Raw genomic sequence first — 21,142 nt, forward strand, 5'->3', positions numbered from 1 at the left:
CCAGCTGGGCATCGATCGCCTGCCCCCTGCTCTGCGGGCCCCTGATTGTGCCTTGGGTGTGTAAGCCCACTGTCCCTAGTGGAAGAGCTTGGGCCAGGGGCGGAGGAACAGCCTCACTCTGATCGTCGACTCCTCTTCCAGCAGCCCAGGTCATAGTGCATCCCAACTCTCAACTTCTCCCTTTCTGCTGCAGAGAGCCCAGCATCTTCCCCTCCTGCCCCCAAGCTCCCACAGGCTGAGTCCTCGAAGAGAGGCTTGTGTCAGCCGCATCCCTGGGAGCTGTCGTCCTCCCAGTGGCCTCTGTGCCCCTCCCGGAGCTCTGGGAGTCGGAGTGCTGGGAGCTCAGCCTGCGTCTTGTTCCCCCAGGTAATGGCACTGTGCACCTACCCAAACCTGCTGGACAGCCCCAGCTTCCCAGAAGATGCTAAGAAACGCGCCCGGCGGATCCTGCAGGCTTGTGGCGGGCACAGCCTGGGTGAGGCCCCAACTTGCCAGGCCCCGGGATGTGAAATGAACGAGTGTTCCCGGGGGGGCCCCAGCCTCAAGCGAGAGTCATGCATGCAAATGGGTGTGTGAATGTGTGTGGGTGGCTGACAGCGCGCAGAGTAAACAAAAAATAGCGTCCTCATCCCACTCGCGCCTTGCTGGCCTCCTGTTTATTAAGCGGGTGGTGCTGGCACCACCTTTAGGTGCAAGTGCCTACATCATGCTGGGTGTGGGTCCTCCTCCCTGGAGCCAGCCTCGCTGGACAGCAGCTGAGCCTGCCTTTGTCACAGCAGGTTTCACCCAGCAGCTGGAGGCTGGGTAGAAGTGCAGTGCCCAGTTTTGTTCAGCATCCTTGCCTCTCTGTGGCCCCCAGCTCTGAACATGTCCCTGCACTGTCTTGGAGATGGCAGCCAATTGCTGGGGAAGGGAAGCACCTTGGGACCCCTTCGGTCCCTTTCTGTGGCTTTCTTGTGTCCAGTGGTGCCAGTACCCCCAGGTACTTCATGGTGTTCCCCTCAAACTGGCCCTCACTCCCCTTTTTGGGGACGCATGCCCCAATGTCTGCCTCCTGACGTGGCACCAGGCTCCGCAGAATGGACCTGGAACTTGGCCCCTGTAGATGTGAAGATGATTCTCTCCCCCTTCCCTGCAAGGATGGAGTTCCAGCCTCTGGGCCTCCAGCTCTTTGTTCTGTCATTTTCTTTCCTCTGTTTATTTCTGCTGGTTCCTTTGGGCAGCATCCACGTTGGGAATCCGGCTTCCCTCGCCCTGAGGAAAGCTGCTGTTCTTAGAATCTTCCTAGGATATGAGCCCTGATGTTCCGGAAAGTGGAGCTGAGGGTGGGGACAGATTCTGGTGACTTGTTCAGCAGGGGAGTGGCCCCCCCTTGTTGTCTCTATCCCCTTCCACCCCCCCGCCAACTTTTTCTGCTCTGTCCCTTATTGACGGCCCTGTGCTCACCCTCCTGGGTGTGGCCCCACTGCTGTCCCTCTGAGTCTGGGCACTGTCTCTCTCAGGAAGGGGCCAGCCCCCCCTTGCTTTTCCACCTGCCAGCCTGGATGGGGTGTGGGCTGGGGCCTTGTGTGCCACGACCTAACCACAGGCTGGCAGAAAGCAGCTCTGCAGCCCAGAGGCCCAGCTGCCAGGCTCCCCCTGCACGCTCTGCCTGGCTCCCCCTGCACGCTCTGCCAGGCTCCCCCTGCACGCTCTGCCTGGCCCCAAGGGCAAAGGTGTTTCTCAAAGACCCCCATGGCTATGGAACTAAAACTCCTGGAAGCCCCCAACTGAGAGGCAGGGGGAGGGGAATGTGCCTTTTGTGTGTCTGATGAGAGTGTCTGGGTACGGAGTAGGGATTTTTCTTCCACATACTAAGCCTCATCAACAGGTTTTTGCAACTTCGTGTCAGCCAGAGCTGGAGTAGTGGGGCTGAGAGACTGTGGCCCTGGGAGTTCCCTCGTGGGGTGTTACAGCAAAAGACCAGTTGGCCCTCATGGTTTTTGGGACCCACTCTGAGCCCTGTTCCAGGACCTCGTGAACACAGGTGAGGTAGGAGTGCTTGGAGTCTCCCTCATCCTTCAGCTAGGAAGTAGTTTGTACCCGCCTTCTGGGCTTGTAAGGAAGGTTCACGTGTGCTAAATCCGCTTGTTAGCTGTAGACAAGCCCTGCGCATTCCAGGGGGCAGGACAGTGTGGTCCTTGGCATGACAGGGACACAGTGGTGTCGCTCTCTGTTACCTACGCTCTGGGCAGCCTGAGCACTTTTCTGCCCACAGGAGTAAAAAGACATGGAGCATGTCACTATGCTCCAGGGCCACCCTGACCCACAGGGAGATTATTAAATGTGTATACAAGGTCTTGAAGCTCACCCAAGAGATTTTTGTTTTGTTTTGTTTTTTTGAGACAGTGTCACTCTGTCGCCCAGGCTGGAGTGCAGTGGCGTGATCTTGGCTCACTGCAGCTTCTGCCTCCCGGGTTCAAGCGATTCTTCTGCCTCAGCCTCCTGAGTGGCTGGTACTACAGATGCACGCCACCACACCTGGCTAATTTTTGTATTTTTAGTAGAGATGGGATTTCACCATATTGGCCAGGCTGGTCTTGAACTCCTAACCTTGTGATCTGCCCACCTCAGCCTCCCAAAGTGCTGGGATTACAGACGTAAGCCACCGCGCCCGGCCACTCAGGATGTGTTATTATCATGCCCTTTAAAATTATTTCTTGGACTGGGCATGGTGGCTCACGCCTGTAATCCCAGCATTTTGGGATGCCAGAGCAGGTGGATCACCTGAGGTCAGGAGTTCGAGATCAGCCTGGCCAACATGGTGAAACCCTGTCTCTACTGAAAATACAAAAATTAGCCAGGCATTATGGCAGGCGCCTGTAATCCCAGCTACCTGGGAGGCTGAGGCAGGAGAATTGCTTGAACCCAGAAGGTGGAGGTTGCAGTGAGCCGAGATTGTGTCATTGCACTCCAGCCTGGGTGATGAGAGTGAAACTCTGTCCCCTCCAAAAAAAAAAAAAAATATATATATATATATATATATATATATATATATATATACACACACACACACAATTTCTTAGCAGGGCTTCATTTTTTTTTCTCTCTCTCTTTTTTAAGAGTTAGGGTCTTGCTCTGTCACCCAGGCTGGAGTGCAGTGGTACAATCATAGCTCACTGTAACCTTGACCTCCTGGGCTCAAGCAATCCTGCATCAGCCTCCCAAGTAGCTGGGACTACAGGCATACACCACCACACTTGGCCAACTTTTATATTTTTTGTAGACATAGGTTCTCACTATTGTCCAGGCTGCTCTCGAATTCCTGGGCTTAAGCAATCATCCTGCCTTGACCTCCAGAGTAGTTGGGATTACAAGCATGAGCCACCACACCCAGCAACTTCATTTATTTTCTCTTTGATGACCAGTTTGGTTCTCAGGTGTGTCCTGGATCTTAATGGGGTTGAGGTACAACCTAGCACCTGCCTGGGGCAGGGCAGGAGCTGTGTGCCCTTGTCCAGCCTCTCCCTGAGCATGTACCAGGCTGTGTTCTAGACATCAAAGACACTAGTGAGCAAGGTGGGTGGAGCTTCTGTGCTCACGAAGCTATCAGATTTGGGAGGAACAAACATGGAAAAGAATTTCTACGAACATGTAATCACGATTTCTCATGAGATCTTGGAGAGAGCTGCGGGACTATAACAAGGGGCTGTATGGAGAAGAAGAGGTCATCGGGGGGAGTAAGAACCTGCAGCCGGGCGCGGTGGCTCAAGCCTGTAATCCCAGCACTTTGGGAGGCCGAGGCGGGCAGATCACAAGGTCAGGAGATCGAGACCACAGTGAAACCCCGTCTCTACTAAAAATACAAAAAATTAGCCGGGCGCGGTGGCGGGCGCCTGTAGTCCCAGCTACTCAGGAGGCTGAGGCAGGAGAATGGCGAGAACCCGGGAGGCGGAGCTTGCAGTGAGCCGAGATCGCGCCACTGCACTCCAGCCTGGGCAACAGCGTGAGACTCCGTCTCAAAAAAAAAAAAAAAAAAGAACCTGCAGATGCATGCTGGACCAGCGAACAGTATGTGCAAAGGCCCTGAGGTCGGGACCTCTGTGTGATGAATGAAGGGGCCCTAGGGCAGTGGTGTTCAGTGAGGTGGGAGTTCAGCAGTGGGTCCTCAGCAGGGTGTAGTATAGCGCAGCCCGCAGTGGGCGAGGTGCTCTGGGAGAAATGCACAGAAGAAATGGGTAACATCCCCTGCTCAGGAGGAACCAAGAGTCAGGAGTCAGCATGGGGAGGGCAGGGCTGCTTCTGTACAAAATAACTGGAGGGGCCAGCACAGTGGCTTACACCTGTAATCCCAGCACTTTGGGAGGCCGAAGTGGGACAACTGCTTGAGCCCAGGAGTTCAAGGCTGCCGTGAGCTATGATCGTGCCGCTGCACACCAGCCTGAGCAACAAAGTGAGACCCTGTCTCTTAAAAAGAAACCAACTAATAAATAGTAAAGTAACTGGATAAATTATAGGCTGAGATTGGCTGGAGGTGGAGCAGAATCTTTAGGGCAAGCCTCCTGGAGACAGACTAGAAATGATCCTAGAAAGATCAGTGTGTTTTGGAGCATAACGTGAGATCTGAAGAAAAACCCAGGAGCCTCTTTGGAAGGGTAGAAAGTCTGTGACCGCGGAAGTGTGACTCAGAGAAGCAGAGGGCTTGCTAATGGGTGAAGGCCTGGGCATTCAGGGAGGTGGATGCTCTTAGAGGCAGGAAGAGGGGAGGCCCTGAGGAGAAGGTGGGGCATTGAAAAGGGGTGAAGGGAAGCAAGGAGTCCTAGAAGGTCTCTCTTACAGAAGCTCAGAAATACCAACTAAATCACCTAGTGGGGGTGGGCTCTAACACAAGCATCTGCACCTCCCCTTTTTTAAACTTACAAAATACTCCAAATGTATTAGAATACTGAAAATAGCATGACAGAAGCCCATGCCCACCACCCAGAGTGACACCAGTTAATGTTTGCCACTTGGCACCTTAGAGTATTGGTCTGGCTGCTCCTCTTACAGCTGTGCAGAGCCCAGTGCTGTGCAGAGAGGCTGAGGCAGAGCTGGGGGATTCCAGTTCAGGGCATTTTTTTTTTTTTAAAAGACGGGGTCTCAATCTGTCACCCAGGCTGGAGTGCAGTGGTGCGATCTTGGTTCACTGCAACCTCCACCTCCCAGGTTCAAGTGATTCTCCTGCCTCAGTCTCATGAGTAGCTGGGATTACAGGCACCTGCCACCACACCCAGCTGATTTTTGTGGAGATGTGGTTTCACCATGTTGGCCAGGCTGGTCTTGAACTCCTGACCTCAGGTGATCCGCCTACCTCAGCCTCCCAAAGTGCTGGGAGTAGAGGCGTGAACCACTGCGCCTGGCCCCAGTTCAGAGCATTTGACTGTTCCTCCTCGACGCCAGACCTGGACTGATGCATGCTGAGGCCCCAGAGGAGAATCTGCTACTTCCATTCGCCATCCTGCCTCCTGGGGGTGGTTTTTGCAGTAGCCACAGAAGGAATAGTCTGGTTTCCTTTAAATGTGGTGTAAAATTCAAAAGGTCTAAAAGAATATACAACGAAACATCTGCCTTCCACCTCTGACCCCCAGCCCCCATGCACTTCCACAGGGAATTCACCTCACTAGTTTGAGTCTTCTTCCAGAGAGATCTTACACCTGTACAAATACATCTTTCCAGTTTATTTTCAGAAACCTAAATAGTGGCCTGACATTTAAAAAAATCTTTTTATGGAGGTAAAAATGTTAATGTACAGCTGGAATACCTTTCACACCAGACTCTGGATACGGAGCTGCCAACACTATTTCGTGCGTCTTTCTAGTCAGTACCGCCACTCCAGAGCAGTTAACCACTGCTCAGCTTCCGGGACCATTCATTAGTTTTACCTGTTTTTGAACTTAGTATAAATGACTTTCAACCCTAAATGGCAGCGGGAGGGTATGTTCACATGGGACTGGGGGCTGGAGGACACCTCACAGTCCCAGGGATGCTGATCAGAGCCCTGGGTGCCTGGGGCTGGCCGGTGGTGCTATTGTGGGGTTTTTGTTTTTATTTTTATTTATTTTTTCGAGACAGGGTTTCACTCCAGGCTGGAGTGCAGTGGTGTCATCATAGCTCACCGCAGCCTCTACCTCCTGAGCTCAAGTGATCCTCCCAGCTCAGCCTCCAAGTAGCTGGGACTAGAGGCGCACGCCACCACACCTAGCTGATTTTGTGTTTTTTGTAGAGATGAGGTTTCACCACATTGACCAGGCTTGTCTCAAACTCCTGGGCTCAAGTAATCCTCCTGCCTCGGCCTCCCAAAATTCTGGGATGACAGGTGTGAGCCACTGCGCCCAGCCCAGGGGGTGCTATTTTGGAGCCTAAATGTTGGCCCATTCTCTCAAGTCCTGTGGAACCATGTGTAGGCAACCATCATAAAAGCATGGGAATCCCAGATCTAGTGACTGACAGCGTCACAGAACACATATAAATCCCAGGAGAGTGGGTGGAACAGGTTTGGGCACCATTTGAGTAGAAGCCAGGGCCTAGAATAATGTGTGACACATGATAGGTACTCAGTACTGGGTGAGTGAGTGGATGAGTGGATGGGTGGATGGATAGAGGGGTGGGTGGATGAGGCCCAGACACGTGGTTAAGCAGCTTGCCACAGTTCCAAAGCAATGGGAGTTGGGCTCCACCCGAGACCCTCATCCCAAACAGGCATCCCTCTAATTATATGGATATTAATTATATTGACCCTGTGGAGCCAGACATCCTGCCTCTGTTACTGTCTTGCCTGCTGTCTTACAGGGTCCTACAGTGCTAGCCAGGGTGTCAACTGCATCCGTGAAGACGTGGCTGCCTATATCACCAGGAGGGATGGCGGCGTGCCTGCAGACCCCGACAACATCTACCTGACCACGGGAGCTAGTGACGGCATTTCTGTACGTGTGAGGGTGGCTTGTTGTTATGCGGTGTTTACCCACATGAAGAGCAGCCTTGCCTGTTAGGGCCCAGCATTGGAACTGGCTAGCAGGGAGACAGGCTAGCAGGGAGGGTGGCAGCATGGGTGGCCACCTCTGGTCCCCCTGCCCTGGCAGCCTGCAGTCTTTGCCTCTTTTAGTCTTCATGAGCCTGGGCGCTATTGCAGCCTTGATTTCCATCCAGAGTACACACCAGCAGGTCCGGCTGCAGAGGAGCCAGGGGCCACCCGAGGGTAACCATTGGCCTTTCTGTGGTTCTGCACATACTGGTGTTCCTCCTGTGCCAGGTGCTGAGGAGACAATGGGAAACCAAACACATCATTTGGCCTCTGCCTACACAGGCAGAGCAGACCAGCTGATATCACAAAAATAAATGCACATCACAATCTTTTAGTTTCTCTTCTGCAGTAGAGAAGGACAGGGTGTTATGGGAGAGAGCAGTGGGAACTCCGACCTGGTGGGGCAGGGGCAGGAAGTCTCCAAGGAAGGCTGAGCAGACACCGACCTGAGGGACACACAGGAGTGAACTGGGAGAGGGGGTGTGCTCTGAGCTGAAGGTCACTATGTGCAGAGGCCAAGAGCTGGCAGGAGTCTGAGTGCTGGGAACTGGAGATGCTGGGGGATGAGTGCACAGCGAGGGACGGAGTTACCAGGCGTGGGCTGGCAAGGCAGCTGGTGTCAGTACAGGGCCTTAGAGGCCACGCTGAGGATTTGGGTCATTGTGCTAAGAACAACAGGGAGCCACTGAAGGGTTTGAAGGAGAAGGAGGTGGGGCAGTTAGATTTCTGTTCCTAAGTTTAAATTTTGGCTGCGAGGGGCACAGGAGGCAAGAGGAGGTGGCTCAGGCTGGAGTCAGCTACCAATGGGGTCGGGGAGGACTGGGGCCAGTGGTTACTTGCAGTTTGGAGTGCAGTGGTTACTTGCAGTGGAGTTTGCAGTCCTGGGCTTGGGGGACTGGTGGAGCCTGCAGTCCTGGGCTTGGGGGACCAGTGGAGGCTTCAGTCCTGGGCTTGGGGGACTGGTGGAGCCTGCAGTCCTGGGTTTGGGGGACCGGTGGAGTTTTCAGTCCTGGGCTTGGGGAAGTAGTGGAGCCTACAGTCCTTGGGGGGACTGGTGGAGCCTGCAGTCCTGGGCTTCGGAGACTGGTGGAGCCTGCAGTCCTGTTTGGGGGACAGGTGGAGCCTGCAGTCCTGGGCTTGGGGGACTGGTGGAGTCTGCAGTCCTGGGGTTGGGGACTGGTTGCCTGCCTGTCCCTTTCTGCACACCCCTCCCAAGGCCTGGCTTGGTGTTAGGTGCTGTTGACTCATCTATTCTCAGGGAGCCATGTGCTGTCTGAACTTTTCCTTCTTTAATGGGGCTGTCTTTGTTTCCTGACCTGTAAGACTCTTGTTTGTTGAGTGCTTTGTTCCTTTCCCAAAGCCTTTCCTACACATTAAGCTCTTACTGGAGCCCATGAGAAATGGAGGCCCGGAGACATTAAGTGGTCTGCCTGCCTTGAGTCAGTTCATGTGACATTTGGGATTCTAACACTGGAGCTCCAGCAACCAATCACATCATCTTCCATTGCCGTCTGCTGTCAAGGCCTCTCTTGAATCCCAGAAATGCCCAGTGTGGGAAGAGGTTCCAGAGTAGAGAAGGGGGCGTGTCCACAAGATTCAGCGGAAAGAATCAAGTCATTGTACTTCAAAGTCTCGTGACATTTTTGCAGCAAGGAACTGAGTCTGGAAAAGGACCTGTGCCCGTGTTTAAGGTGGAGACTCTCCCTGCAGAGGGTTTTGGCTAATTAATTCAATGAATTACTGGCACCTCCACCAATACCCCACAGGAATCGCATGGCCTGGTTTCTCAGAAATCTTAAACAAGCATCCTGCTCAGCTTGGAAAACAGGTCAACGCGCCACCTGGTGGCAGTAGATGGGTATTTTATCCCATTTTAAGAGTCCCTTGTTGGGGTGGATGTAGAGTGGGGTCTTTCCAACCTTGGGCACTGATACTGATAACACATACTCCTGGGCCCCACCCCTGACATAGGGAATCAGGATCACAGGAGCGGGGTCAGAATAATTCTGAGACAGGGCTAGTATGGGACCTACTATTTTAGAAGTATTAAAAATACAAATATTGAGTCTTTTTAAAAATATATTTTTTTAAAAGAAAAATATATATTTTTAAATTTTTAAGTAGGGAGGTGGAGGTCTCACTGTGTTGCACAGGCTGGTCTCGAACTCTTGGCCTCAAGTGATTTGGCTGCCTCAGTCTCCCAAAGTGCTGGGATTTTAGGCATGAGCACCGTGCCCAGCCTAAGTACTGAGTCGTTAACTACATGTTCGGCACTGTGCCGAGAACTTTAGAATGCTGGATTTTGCTTACTCCTTGCAGCTTCCCTCATTTTACAGATGAGGAAACTGAGACTCGGGGGAGTAAAGTGACTTGCACAGAGTTGGACTGGAGGCATGCAGTGGGGCCACGGGTGAAAGGCTGGGTCAGGGATGGGAAGTGGTGCTGGCTTTCTACATGTGACTTCTGCGTTGCAGACAATCCTGAAGATCCTCGTCTCTGGAGGCGGCAAGTCACGGACAGGTGTGATGATCCCCATCCCACAGTATCCCCTCTATTCAGCCGTCATCTCTGAGCTCGACGCCATCCAGGTGAACTACTACCTGGACGAGGAGAACTGCTGGGCGCTAAATGTGAATGAGCTCCGGCGGGCGGTGCAGGAGGCCAAAGACCACTGTGACCCTAAGGTGCTCTGCATAATCAACCCCGGGAACCCTACAGGTCTGCACTTTACTTCCTCGCCAGTTTCGTAGAGGGTGGGGCTGGCTGATACACTGACTGTCTAGAAACCAAAGAGTTACATAATTAAAGGTTCTCTCTGCCCCTAGTTTCCCTTCCAGATTTGCTAACCTAAAGCCATAAAATTTGCCACAGGCCACCTCAAGAGATGAGGAGGCCAGGTGTGGTGGCCCATGCCTGTAATCCTGGCACTTTGGGAAGCTGAGGCAGGTGGATCACTTGAGTTCAGAAATTGGAGACAAGCCTGGCCATCATGGTGAAACCTCGTCTCTACTAAAGACACAAAATTTAGCAGGGCATGGTGGTGTGCGCCTGTAGTCCCAGCTACTCAGGAGGCTGAGGCATAAGATTTGCTTGAACTCGGGAGGCGGAGGTTGCAGTGAGCTGAGATCATGCCACTGCACTCCAGCCTGGGTGACAGAGCAAGACTTTGTCTCAAAAAAAAAAAAAAAAAAAAAAAAAAAAATTAGTCAGGCGTGGTGGTACATGGAGTTCCAGCTACTAGGGAGGCTGAGGTGGAATGATCGCTTGAACCCAGGAGGCAGAGGTTGCAGTGAGCCGAGATTATGCCACTGCACTCCAGCCTGGGCAATAGAATAAGACCTTGTCTAGAAAAAAAGTGAGTAGACCGGGCGCGGTGGCTCACGCCTATAATCCCAGCACTTTGGGAGGCCGAGGTGGGTGGACCACGAAGTCAGGAGATCGAGACCATCCTGCCTAACACGGTGAAACCCTGTCTCTGCTAAAAATACAAAAAATTAGCCGGGCGTGGTGGCGGGCACCTGTAGTCCCAGCTACTCAGGTGGCTGAGGCAGGAGAATGGTGTGAACCTGGGAGGTGGAGATTGCAGTGAGCCGAGATCATGCCACTGCATTCCAGCCTGGGCGACAGAGCAAGACTCCGTCTCAAAAAAAAAAAAAAAAAAAAAAAGTGAGTAAATGCAGACATTTTCTTGGGCAGTTTGAATAATTATTATTATTTTATAGAGATTGGGTCTTGCTGTGTGGCTCCAGGCCTGGCTGAAGTGCAAGTGGTATGATCATAACTCACTGCAGCTTTGAACTCCTGGTGATCTTCCTGCCTCAGCCTCCTGAGCAGCTCAGACTACAGGCAGCACCACCACGCCCAGCTCATATTTTAATTTTTTATTTTTGTAGAGACAAGGTCTTGCTGTGTGTCCCAGGCTGGTCTTAACTCCTGGCCTCAAGCGATTCTCCCAAAGCACTGGGATTGTAGGCATGAGCCACTGCACCCAGCCAGGGTTGTATTATTTTCAAGACTGGTTTTTTGTTCGTACGTTTGCAAAGACTTGCCTCCTTGAGATAATTTACTCACAAACTTACCATTAATCATAGGCCTCATTTTACCGTCCCTCCTCCTTATTTTTTGAACCAGTTTTGAGAATGCTGGTGTGTGTGTTGGTTTTTCTTTGATACAGCACTGCTGTGTCCCTTTGAGGCCTGAGAGGAAAAGTCATTTTCAAAACAAAAGCTACTAAACCAAAAAAGCCACGAATTTCCAGAAATTGAAAAGCACCCCCAATTTTGCATATTTTTCTTTAAAAAAAAAGTCCGCAGTCCTGTCTGTTTTGATATTTCTGGGCTGCTGGCTTCATATGCCCCCAGTGCTATTTGGACACAGGGAACAAGGGCTCCTCTCTCCTCCTTTTTTGAGATAAATTGGGTCAGGGCCAAAATCTGTTTGAGTTGATTGTGGAATCTGTTTCTCGGGAACATCAAATGATGCTTCAGTCAGCTGAAAACATCCCTTGAATTCCCGCATGCAGAAAATGGGTGCAGCTGGCAATACCACTGGCTTGTTTACCCCAGCTCCTGGGAGCGGACGGATAAAGATTCAGTAGGAAAATAACATAGAGCTGGCTTCTCAATCCTAGTTGTACATTAGAATCCCAAAGGGAACTTTGAAAAATCTCAAAATCAAGGCCACACTCTAGGATCTCTGAGATATCGGTAGCCTGTGCTGCCGAGGGTGAGACCCACTGCCTCAGAAGCATGGTGCCCAAGCTGCAGGGCCCCACTTCAGACACTTGGATGTAATTGGGCCGGGGTATGGTTTGAGAGTTTGCATCTCTAACACATTCCCAGGTGATAATGATGCCGGGCCCAGGACCACACTTGCGGTAGCAAGTTCTACAACATCTTGGGAAAGACACTGTACCTAGTCCACGTCACAGAGTCAACACATTCTTGGCCAGGTGTTTACATAAATCTTTTCACCTGACTGAGAAGAAGTCACTGTTCCAGAGACTCTCCTGCTCTGAGTAAAGAGGTCATTTTCTATTAATCTGATATATTAACATAAGTAATTTTTATAAAGTACTTTATGAGTGGGCAGGACCTGGCCTTGCTCCTGCGGTCTTCACTGTGTGAGAGTCAGTCAGCTGTAAGAAGAGGGTCTCTGGAAAATAGAAACCCACCTGTGGTGACCATATGTCTTGTCTGGACCACACACTGTGACCAGGGTAGCTTAAAGGTGTCCAAGTGGACTGGGTTCTTAAACCAGGGCCCTTTTGGTGTCAAGACAGAGACCCAACTCGAGACTGAAGGGATTGGAGGGTGGAACTGTGGAGTGCGGGGGTGAAGCAGTGCGCCTGAGTCAGAGTCCGTGTCACAGGAGCCTCAGTCCTTCGTCAGCTCTACCTTCCTCTGGGTTGGAGTCCTCAGGAAGAATCCATCCTTGGAGTGACTTCAGCACTTTCAGCCATTGCCATCAGCTGAGGTACCTTACAGCAGAGCCTCTTCCAGAGTTTCACCAGGCTGAGGTTGGGTCACCTGCCCATTCCTGAACCAGTCAAATCCCTGGGACTCTGATTGGCAGCTCTGTGTCCCAGGCCTCCCGCTGAAGTTCCCCATAGGACAGTGGTATTAGGCTGTTCTTGCATTGCTATAAAGAAATACCTGAGGCCGGGCGCGGTGGCTCAAGTTTGTAATCCCAGCACTTTGGGAGGCCGAGGCGGGCGGATCACGAGGCCAGGAGATCGAGACCATCCTGGCTAACACGGTGAAAACCCGTCTCTACTAAAAAATACAAAAAACTAGCCGGGCGAGGTGGCGGGCGCCTGTAGTCCCACCTACTCGGGAGGCTGAGGCAGGAGAATGGCGTGAACCCGGGGGGTCGGAGCTTGCAGTGAGCCGAGATCGCGCCACTGCACTCCAGCCTGGGGCACAGAGCAAGACTCCGTCTCAAAAAAAAAAAAAAAAAAAAAAAAGAAATACCTGAGACTGGGTAATTTTTAAGAAAAGAGGCTTGATTGGCTCACAGTTCTGCAGACCGTACAGGAAGCGTGGTGGTATCAGCTTCCGGGGAGGCCTCAGGAAGCTTCCAGTCAAGTCGGAAGGTGAAGGGGGAGCAGGCACATCGCATGGCAAGAGCAGGAACAATAGAATCAGAGTGGGGCGGGGGATGCTGCATACTTTCAGGGTCCGCCCCCATTACCCAAACACCTCCCACTAGACCCAGCTCAACATGGGGATTACATTGCAACACAAGATTTGGGTGGGGACAGACATCCAAACTACGTGAACAGTCGTGATCTGTCACTCAAAGGAGGATGCTAAGTCACAAGCTACAGATCTTCCCATCAGCTTTTGGGGAATTACTTTGGCCCAGCCTTGAAAGGTACTTGGGAGACCCCTCTCCAGCCTTTTGGCCTGCATCAAAGCGGTATCTCATGTCACCCCCAGCTGGGCACAGCTGTGCCCTGGCCCCTCTAATGCCATATATGACATTCCCTCCTCCTGCACCGCTGTTCATGCGCTTGTCTGTTCACTGGCTCAGTGGGCCTGCTCTGAGGTGCTGGAGAGAAGTAAGTTCTGCCCTTATCCTCACGCTGACGTGGTGTGTAACAGCAGAATTGTTTGTACACACTGGGTCTCATTTCCTTTACTGGGCTGAAATCTTTTTAACGCTTGTGTTCCGTTTAGCATTTAGTGAACACAGCTTTTCTGGTGCTCAAATCCTGGTTTGCATTCCAACAGGATACAGTTTGTGGCATCACAAGCATGGAAGGGCAAGACCAGGAGGAATTACAAGCAGGCTCTGCTGTCCTCAGAAGCCAGCCCTTCTCTGTGAGAATAGTGGCTGGTTTCTTATAGAAACTGGTGCCTGCCACCCTCCTGGCATCCCAGAACCCTGAGCTGTTTAAATAGGAAGGCTAGTTGGTGCTTTCTTAGAAGAAGAAAAGTTGGTCCCTTAGTAAAGGAATTGGTTCATTGCTTAGCTAGTTCAAGATAGAAATTTTGATGGAATCATGCCACACTCTTACAAGATACGTGTGTATGTTTTTTCCAGGCATATTTATATTTTTGCATAGACCAGAATATAGGTATTATTAACAAAAAGGTAAGATACTCTACATACTGTTTTGCACATATATATATATACGTGTGTATATATGCACATATACACGTATATATATGTGTGTATATATACGTGTGTATATATATGTATGTGTATATACGCGTATATATATGTATGTACGCACACACACAATAATAGGCTGGGTGCAGAGGCTCATGCCTGTAATCCCAGCACTTTGGGAGGCTGAGGCTGGAGGATGGCTTGAGCCCAGGAGTTTGAGGCTGCAGTGAGCTAGGATCATGTAACTGTACTCCAGCAAGAGTGACAGAGCAAGACACTGTAAAGAATATACATGCATGCATGTATAGACATGTATGTACACACACAAGATATCTATGTAATATACACAGACATATAGTAAACAAACATGACGCTTGTTAAGAAGTTAGCAAGCCTGATTGTAGTGGTGGTTTTCCGGAGGATATTGTGAGCACATCAGATATTCCCGGTGCCACACTCAAAGCAAGTCTCAGGAAATACTGAGGGAAGGTCCCATTTCTACCTCGTTGCGTTTACTCCTTCTCTCACCTGTACCCATGGCATTTCGTGTGAACGGATGGATCACCATCTTGCTGTTTGCACTCATTTCTCTAAAATGCGGGTGCGGTGCGGTGGCTCACGCCTGTAATCTCAGCACTTTGGGAGGCCGAGGTGAGTGGATCACTTGGGGTCCAGGAGTTCAAGATCAGCCTGGGTACATGGTGAAACCCCTTCTCTTCAAAAAATAAAAAGTTAGCTGGGCATGGGGGCTCACACCTGTAGCCCCAGCTATTCAGGAGGCTGAGGCAAGAGAATCACTTGAACCCAGGAGGCGGAGGTTGCAGTGAGCCAAGACTGTGCCACTGCACTCCAGCCTGGGTGACAGAGTGAGACTCAGACTCAAAAATTAAAGAGAAATAATAAAATGTGTTGTAAGTGTTCCCTGTTAGTGTTGAGTCCTGCAGCGTGCTCATCTTTAGTGATGCCGGGTAGCAGCTGACAGGAGACACCAAAGCTGGTGCCCAGGCTCATTCACTTAGCATTTATTCTGCAGTTATTTATTGAGTGCCTGTTGAGTGCTGTCTTTGAGGGCAGATCATGAGCGGTGAGAGGCCCTGTCCCTGCCTTGTGGAGCTCATGGGTGCCTCTCTGGGGAGAAAGGAGCTAACTCTTCATCCGGTGACCATAGCCAGTGCGAGTCTCTTCACCATCTGCTGCTGGTGTGCAGTAATGGGGGGAGGGCACTAGCGGATAGATTTAACTCCTGCAGTTGTATTTTCCCGTTCTTTGTTTTATTTTTGAGACAGAGTCTTGCTCTGTCACCCATGCTGGAGTGCAGTGGAACAGTCATAGCTTACTGCAGCCTCAAATTCCTGAGCTCAAGCGATCCTCCAGCCTCAGCCTCCAAGTGGCTGGGACTACAGCCATAAGCCACCACACCTGGATAATTTTTATTGTAGAGATGAGGTGTTGCTGTGTTGCCCAGGCTGGTCTGGAGCTCCTGGGCTCAAGCGATCCTCCCACCCTGGCCTCCCGAAGCACTGGGATTACAGGCGTGAGCCATTGGACCGGGCCTTTTCTCCCTGCTCCTTATGATGCTTCCATGCCTCTCTGTTCTGCAGCGCAGACATACCACACACCACCTACACACACACACCACAGAGACACGCACAACACACACACCACATACACACACACCACCTACACACACACACCACCTACACACACACACCACCTACACACACACACCACAGAGACACGCACAACACACACACACACCACATACACACACACACCACATACACACACACACCACCTACACACACACACCACAGAGACACGCACAACACACACACACACCACATACACACACACACACCACATACACACATCACATACACACACACACCACATACACACACCACATACACACACACACCACATACACACACCACAGAGACACGCACAACACACAGACACATACACCACATACACACACCACATACACACACACACCACAGAGACACGCACAACACACACACACACACACCACATACACACACACACCACATACACACACACACCACATACACACACACACCACAGAGACACGCACAACACACAGACACATACTACACACACTGCACACAAACACCCACACATGCACGTGTGTGCACACACACCCCAACACACCTACACATACACCACATACACACACCCCACCACACCTGCACACACATACTCACACCTACACACGCAACACATACACACCCCACCACACCTACACACAGACTCACACCCCCACCACACCCATACACACACTACAGACACACCCCCACCACACCCATACACACACCTGCACACGCACCACATACACACACACACCCCACACACATACCACACAGACTTAGATACCGCACCATACCTACACACACACCACACACAGACACACATACCCCCACCAGACCTACACACACACTACAGACACCCCCCACCACACCCATACACACACCTACCCACACAGCACATACACACACCCCACACACATACCACACACAGACTTATACACCTGACCACACCTACACACATACTACATAGACACACACACCACACACACACCCCACCACACCTACACACCAAATACACACACACCCCACCACACCTGCACACACACACACCCACACACGCAACACATACACACCCCACCACACCTACACACAGACTCACACACCTCCACCACACCTACACACACACTACAGACACACCCCCACCACACCCATACACACACCTGCACATGCACCACATACACACACACACCCCACACACATACCACACAGACTTAGATACCATACCTACACACACACCACACACAGACACACACAGACTCACACACCCCCACCACACCTACACACACACTACAGACACACCCCACCACACCATATACACACCTACCCACACAGCACATACACACACCCCACACACATACCACACACAGACTTATACACCCGACCACACCTACACACATACTACATAGACACACACACCACACACACACCCCACCACACCTACACACATACCACACAGACACACACCACACACACACCCCACACCCACACACATACACACCACACCTACATGCACACCACACAGACCACACCCCCCCCACCACACTGGCACACATACCACAGAGACACACCCCACCACACCACACACCACACACAGACACTTGCACATGCGAGTGTATGCACACACACACACCACCACGCCTACACACAAAGCCTTCATAAAAATAAGAGAGCCAGGCTGGGCGTGGTGGCTCACACCTGTAATCCCAGCACTTTGGGAGGCCGAGGCGAGTGGATCACCTGAGGTTGGGAGTTCGAGACCAGCCTGACCAACATGGAGAAACCCTGTCTCTACTAAAAATACAAAATTGGCCAGGCGTGGTGGCACAAGCCTATAATCCCAGCTACTCGGGAGGATGAGGCCGGAGAATTGCTTGAACCTGGGAGGTGGAGGTTGCGGTGAGCCGAGATCATGCCCAGTGCACTCCAGCCTGGGCAACAACAGCAAAACTCCATCTCAAAAAAAATAAAAATAAAATAAGAGAGCCGGGTGAGAACCCCTTCTTCCTCGCATAACTGGCTGAAGAGAGTCAGACACGCGGGCAGCTCTTCTGGGTGTCCCTGGAGGCTGACTACACCATCATGCGTGGCACTGGGGAGGGGGTCTCTGGGGGGCTCGAGGGAACACAGGGCACCGGAGTGATTCTGGATGGGCTTCTGACCTGGGGACAATTTAAACAGCATTACAACCAACATTTTGGTTTTCTTGGGGATTCTATAGGCCAGGTACAAAGCAGAAAGTGCATAGAAGATGTGATCCACTTTGCCTGGGAAGAGAAACTCTTTCTCCTGGCTGATGAGGTAAGAGTGTCCCCACTCAGAGGGGATGGGCACTAGCTTTCTCTTCTAGAGGGAGGTACCCAGCCGCCGTTGTTCTGCAGCCAGAGAGCTGTCTTGGTGTTGGAGGAGTGATTCTGGCCTAGGGTGAGGATGTTCAGTGTTACAACTCGTGAGACTGTGACCTAGATTACCCCTTTATTGGTTTGTACTCTTGGTTGTAAATTTCAGAAATTCAGCCCAAATCACTTAAGTTCCAAAAGAAAAAGGAAAAAGGAAAAATGCTGGTGGGGTCACAGGTGTGCAGCTGAATCCAGGGGCTTGGACTTTATCTTTCAGGCCCTCTTTCCCTTTTCCACCCCTCTGTGTTGGCCTCATACACAGGCCTGTTATCTTCCCAGCCTAGAGATTCCCAGCCTAGAAAGAGGGCTTTTGGCCCTGGTGGTTCCAGCAAGTCTCAGAATTGAGCCTTATTGGTTCAGCCTGAGTCTCACGCCCATTGCTGAACCAATCACTGTGATGTAGGGGTTCCAGTATGCAGATTGACCAGGCCCAGAGCCTAGGGTGGGCCATCTGCTTTCTTTTCCCAAACCTCCAGATAGAGAACCAAGGAGGGTTATTCCTTGAGGGCCAGCTGAGGGGCTCCTATCCAACAAGGGAGGGTGGGTTCCCAGTGGCAGAAATGACTGACACCCACTCCTCATAAAGCTGTAGTTCTATGCCTCCCAGCGCTTCTGTATCTACTGTCTCATTTAATTCGCTTACATCTTAGGAAGGGATCTTAACCCCATACCTGTTGCTTCTTGAACTACAGTTCTGGAACCAAAATCAGCTCATTCTTTTTCTGCTTTGAAAAGAAACTGAGGTTCCATCAAATCCTCTTTTTGTTTCTTCTTAATTTCTGCATGGTTTCCGGTGAGCTGCAGCTTCTAGCCTGCTGCCTTCATTTCTTTGCTCCTTGTCACCCTCCCAACACACGCCGCACATACAAATGCAGACACACACACACGCATACACACACAGACATACACACAGACATATACGTACGTACATACAGACACACATGCATACACAGACACGCACATACATACACAGACACATACATACACACACAGCTCACCCATCAAATTGTTGCCTTAATAGTAGATGGGCGTGACATCTTCATTTCTAAAGGAGAGAGAAGGCAGCAGAGAGACCCATGGTTTTCCTCATGACCTGGTACACAGAACTTCCCTCTGGGTCTGGGAAGAGGAGGATGAGGAGGACAGGGCCTGGCTTGGCGATGGAGCCAGCTTGACCCTCCGACTGATCCCCAGGGCCCCAGAAAGGCTCAGTTTCTCTGATCTCCAAAACAGATGGGGAATTAACCTCAAAGGCCAGGGTGGGTGTCTGCCAGCTGTGAGTGCTGGACTCTGGGGCCTGGAAAGAACCAAACGGGTGTAGGTGCTGCTCTGGCAGGGAAAAGTGGGCGGAAGAACACAATGATTCCACTCTGGGGGGTTAAGTGTTGCAAAGGAAACCCAACAAGGGTTAGCTCTTCAAATAGGAGATCAGAGGAAAGGGGCACTAATGCCGTCGTCACAGTGTTGGTAAAGCAAGGAAGCACCGTGCTTTAGGGGGAGAGTCTGCTTGGGAGGATGGGCGTCTCGGCGCCATCACTGGTCAGATGGGGTGGAAGGGAAGTCTGAGGATTGGGCGGGGATGAGTGTGAGAGAAATCAAGTGAGCTCCTGAGCTGTCTCAGCGTCCAGCCTGAGGCCTTGCCTCCTTGCTTATTCTAGAAAGTTCCTTCAGGCACACTTGGCTCATCCCTGGAAGTGGCACAGGAGGCTGGGCCTCATGGCCTACAGCATCTGTGCCCTGCCTTGCCTTGGCCACACTGGGCAGCAGCCTCTTTGAGGGCCCTTTGGTGACCGTCCCTGCCGTGCCCCCGCAGGTGTACCAGGACAACGTGTACTCTCCAGATTGCAGATTCCACTCCTTCAAGAAGGTGCTGTACGAGATGGGGCCCGAGTACTCCAGCAACGTGGAGCTCGCCTCCTTCCACTCCACCTCCAAGGGCTACATGGGCGAGTACGTGGGCCTCCCTTCCCTCCCGCCACTGCTGGGCCCACCAGATCCTCACGCTGCCGGCTCCTCTGCCCTGCGCCGTGGTCTACTCACTTGGATGGAGAGAAGGCTGCCCTTATCTGTTGCTTCTGCATCTCCCCAGCGGGAGAGCCATGGTGTGAGAACAGCCCTGGTGCGGGGCTCAAATAAGGACGTGCTCAGACAACGGACAAATGATGGAGTGGAAACAGGACTACATGGCAGCTTGTGACACCTGGTGTTTTCTCTGTCACTGTTGTTCTGAGGTTGACTGATGTCTGAGGGGTCAGGGAGGGCGGATGCTGTTAGGCTGATGGGCCGTGCTCTGGATGCAGGGCTGCCTTAGGCACTGCGTGACCTCAGAGGCTAAAGGTCAGCTGTAATCCTGTGTCTGTTCATTCAGCTAATATTTACTGAGCACTTACGATGAGTCCGGCACTGATCTCAGTGCGGGGGATGCCACAGCGAACACCCTCCTGCCAGCACAAAGCATGGGTTCTAGTGAGGTGAGAGAGCTGTAGGCAAATGAGTAAATCGTGCATCCAACGGAGAACAGTCATTAGGAGAGAGGTAGGGGTGGGGTTGAAGGCTGAAGTGGTGCAGCCTCAATGAGGAGTTGGCTTCTGAGTTAAACCCCGAAGGAGTGTGGTGGGGAACTGTGTAGATATCTGGGGGAAGAGCATTGCAGGCAGCGGGAGCAGCCTGGGCAAAGACCCTGTGGTAGCAGCACACCTGCCGTGTTGGTGGAACACACCTGCCATGTTGGCAGAACAGCCTGGAGCTGGAAAGGAGGGGTGAGGGGGCAGTGGCAGAAGTGGAGACCTGAGAACCATAGGAGGCCGGGTCACCTGGGCCACTTTGGTGATCGTATTTTTCACCTGTGCTCAGCATGAGATAGGAGCTTTTAGAGGGGGTGTGGCCTTGCTTAGCTGGTGTATTACTCCTTCTGGCTGCTGTGTGGTAGGGGATGGGGTACAGATGGAGACAGGCCAGGAGGCTGTTATAGTCTCACAGGTGAG

General features: G+C 51.8%; 1 protein-coding gene across 1 annotated transcript in view; it reads left to right on the forward strand.

The window, feature by feature from the left end:
* The window catches only part of LOC105492216 (glutamic--pyruvic transaminase 2), a 49,621-nt gene that overhangs the window by 16,552 nt on the left and 11,927 nt on the right, over positions 1-21,142 (forward strand). Inside the window, exons 4-8 of the mRNA XM_011759229.3 lie at positions 367-475; positions 6,808-6,941; positions 9,514-9,757; positions 17,981-18,060; positions 19,972-20,108. Of these exons, the coding sequence (XP_011757531.1) occupies positions 367-475; positions 6,808-6,941; positions 9,514-9,757; positions 17,981-18,060; positions 19,972-20,108 (704 nt within the window). The remainder of the gene's footprint in view (positions 1-366; positions 476-6,807; positions 6,942-9,513; positions 9,758-17,980; positions 18,061-19,971; positions 20,109-21,142) is intronic.

This window comes from Macaca nemestrina, chromosome 18, assembly GCF_043159975.1.
Source record: "Macaca nemestrina isolate mMacNem1 chromosome 18, mMacNem.hap1, whole genome shotgun sequence".
NCBI classification, from domain to species: domain Eukaryota; kingdom Metazoa; phylum Chordata; class Mammalia; order Primates; family Cercopithecidae; genus Macaca; species Macaca nemestrina.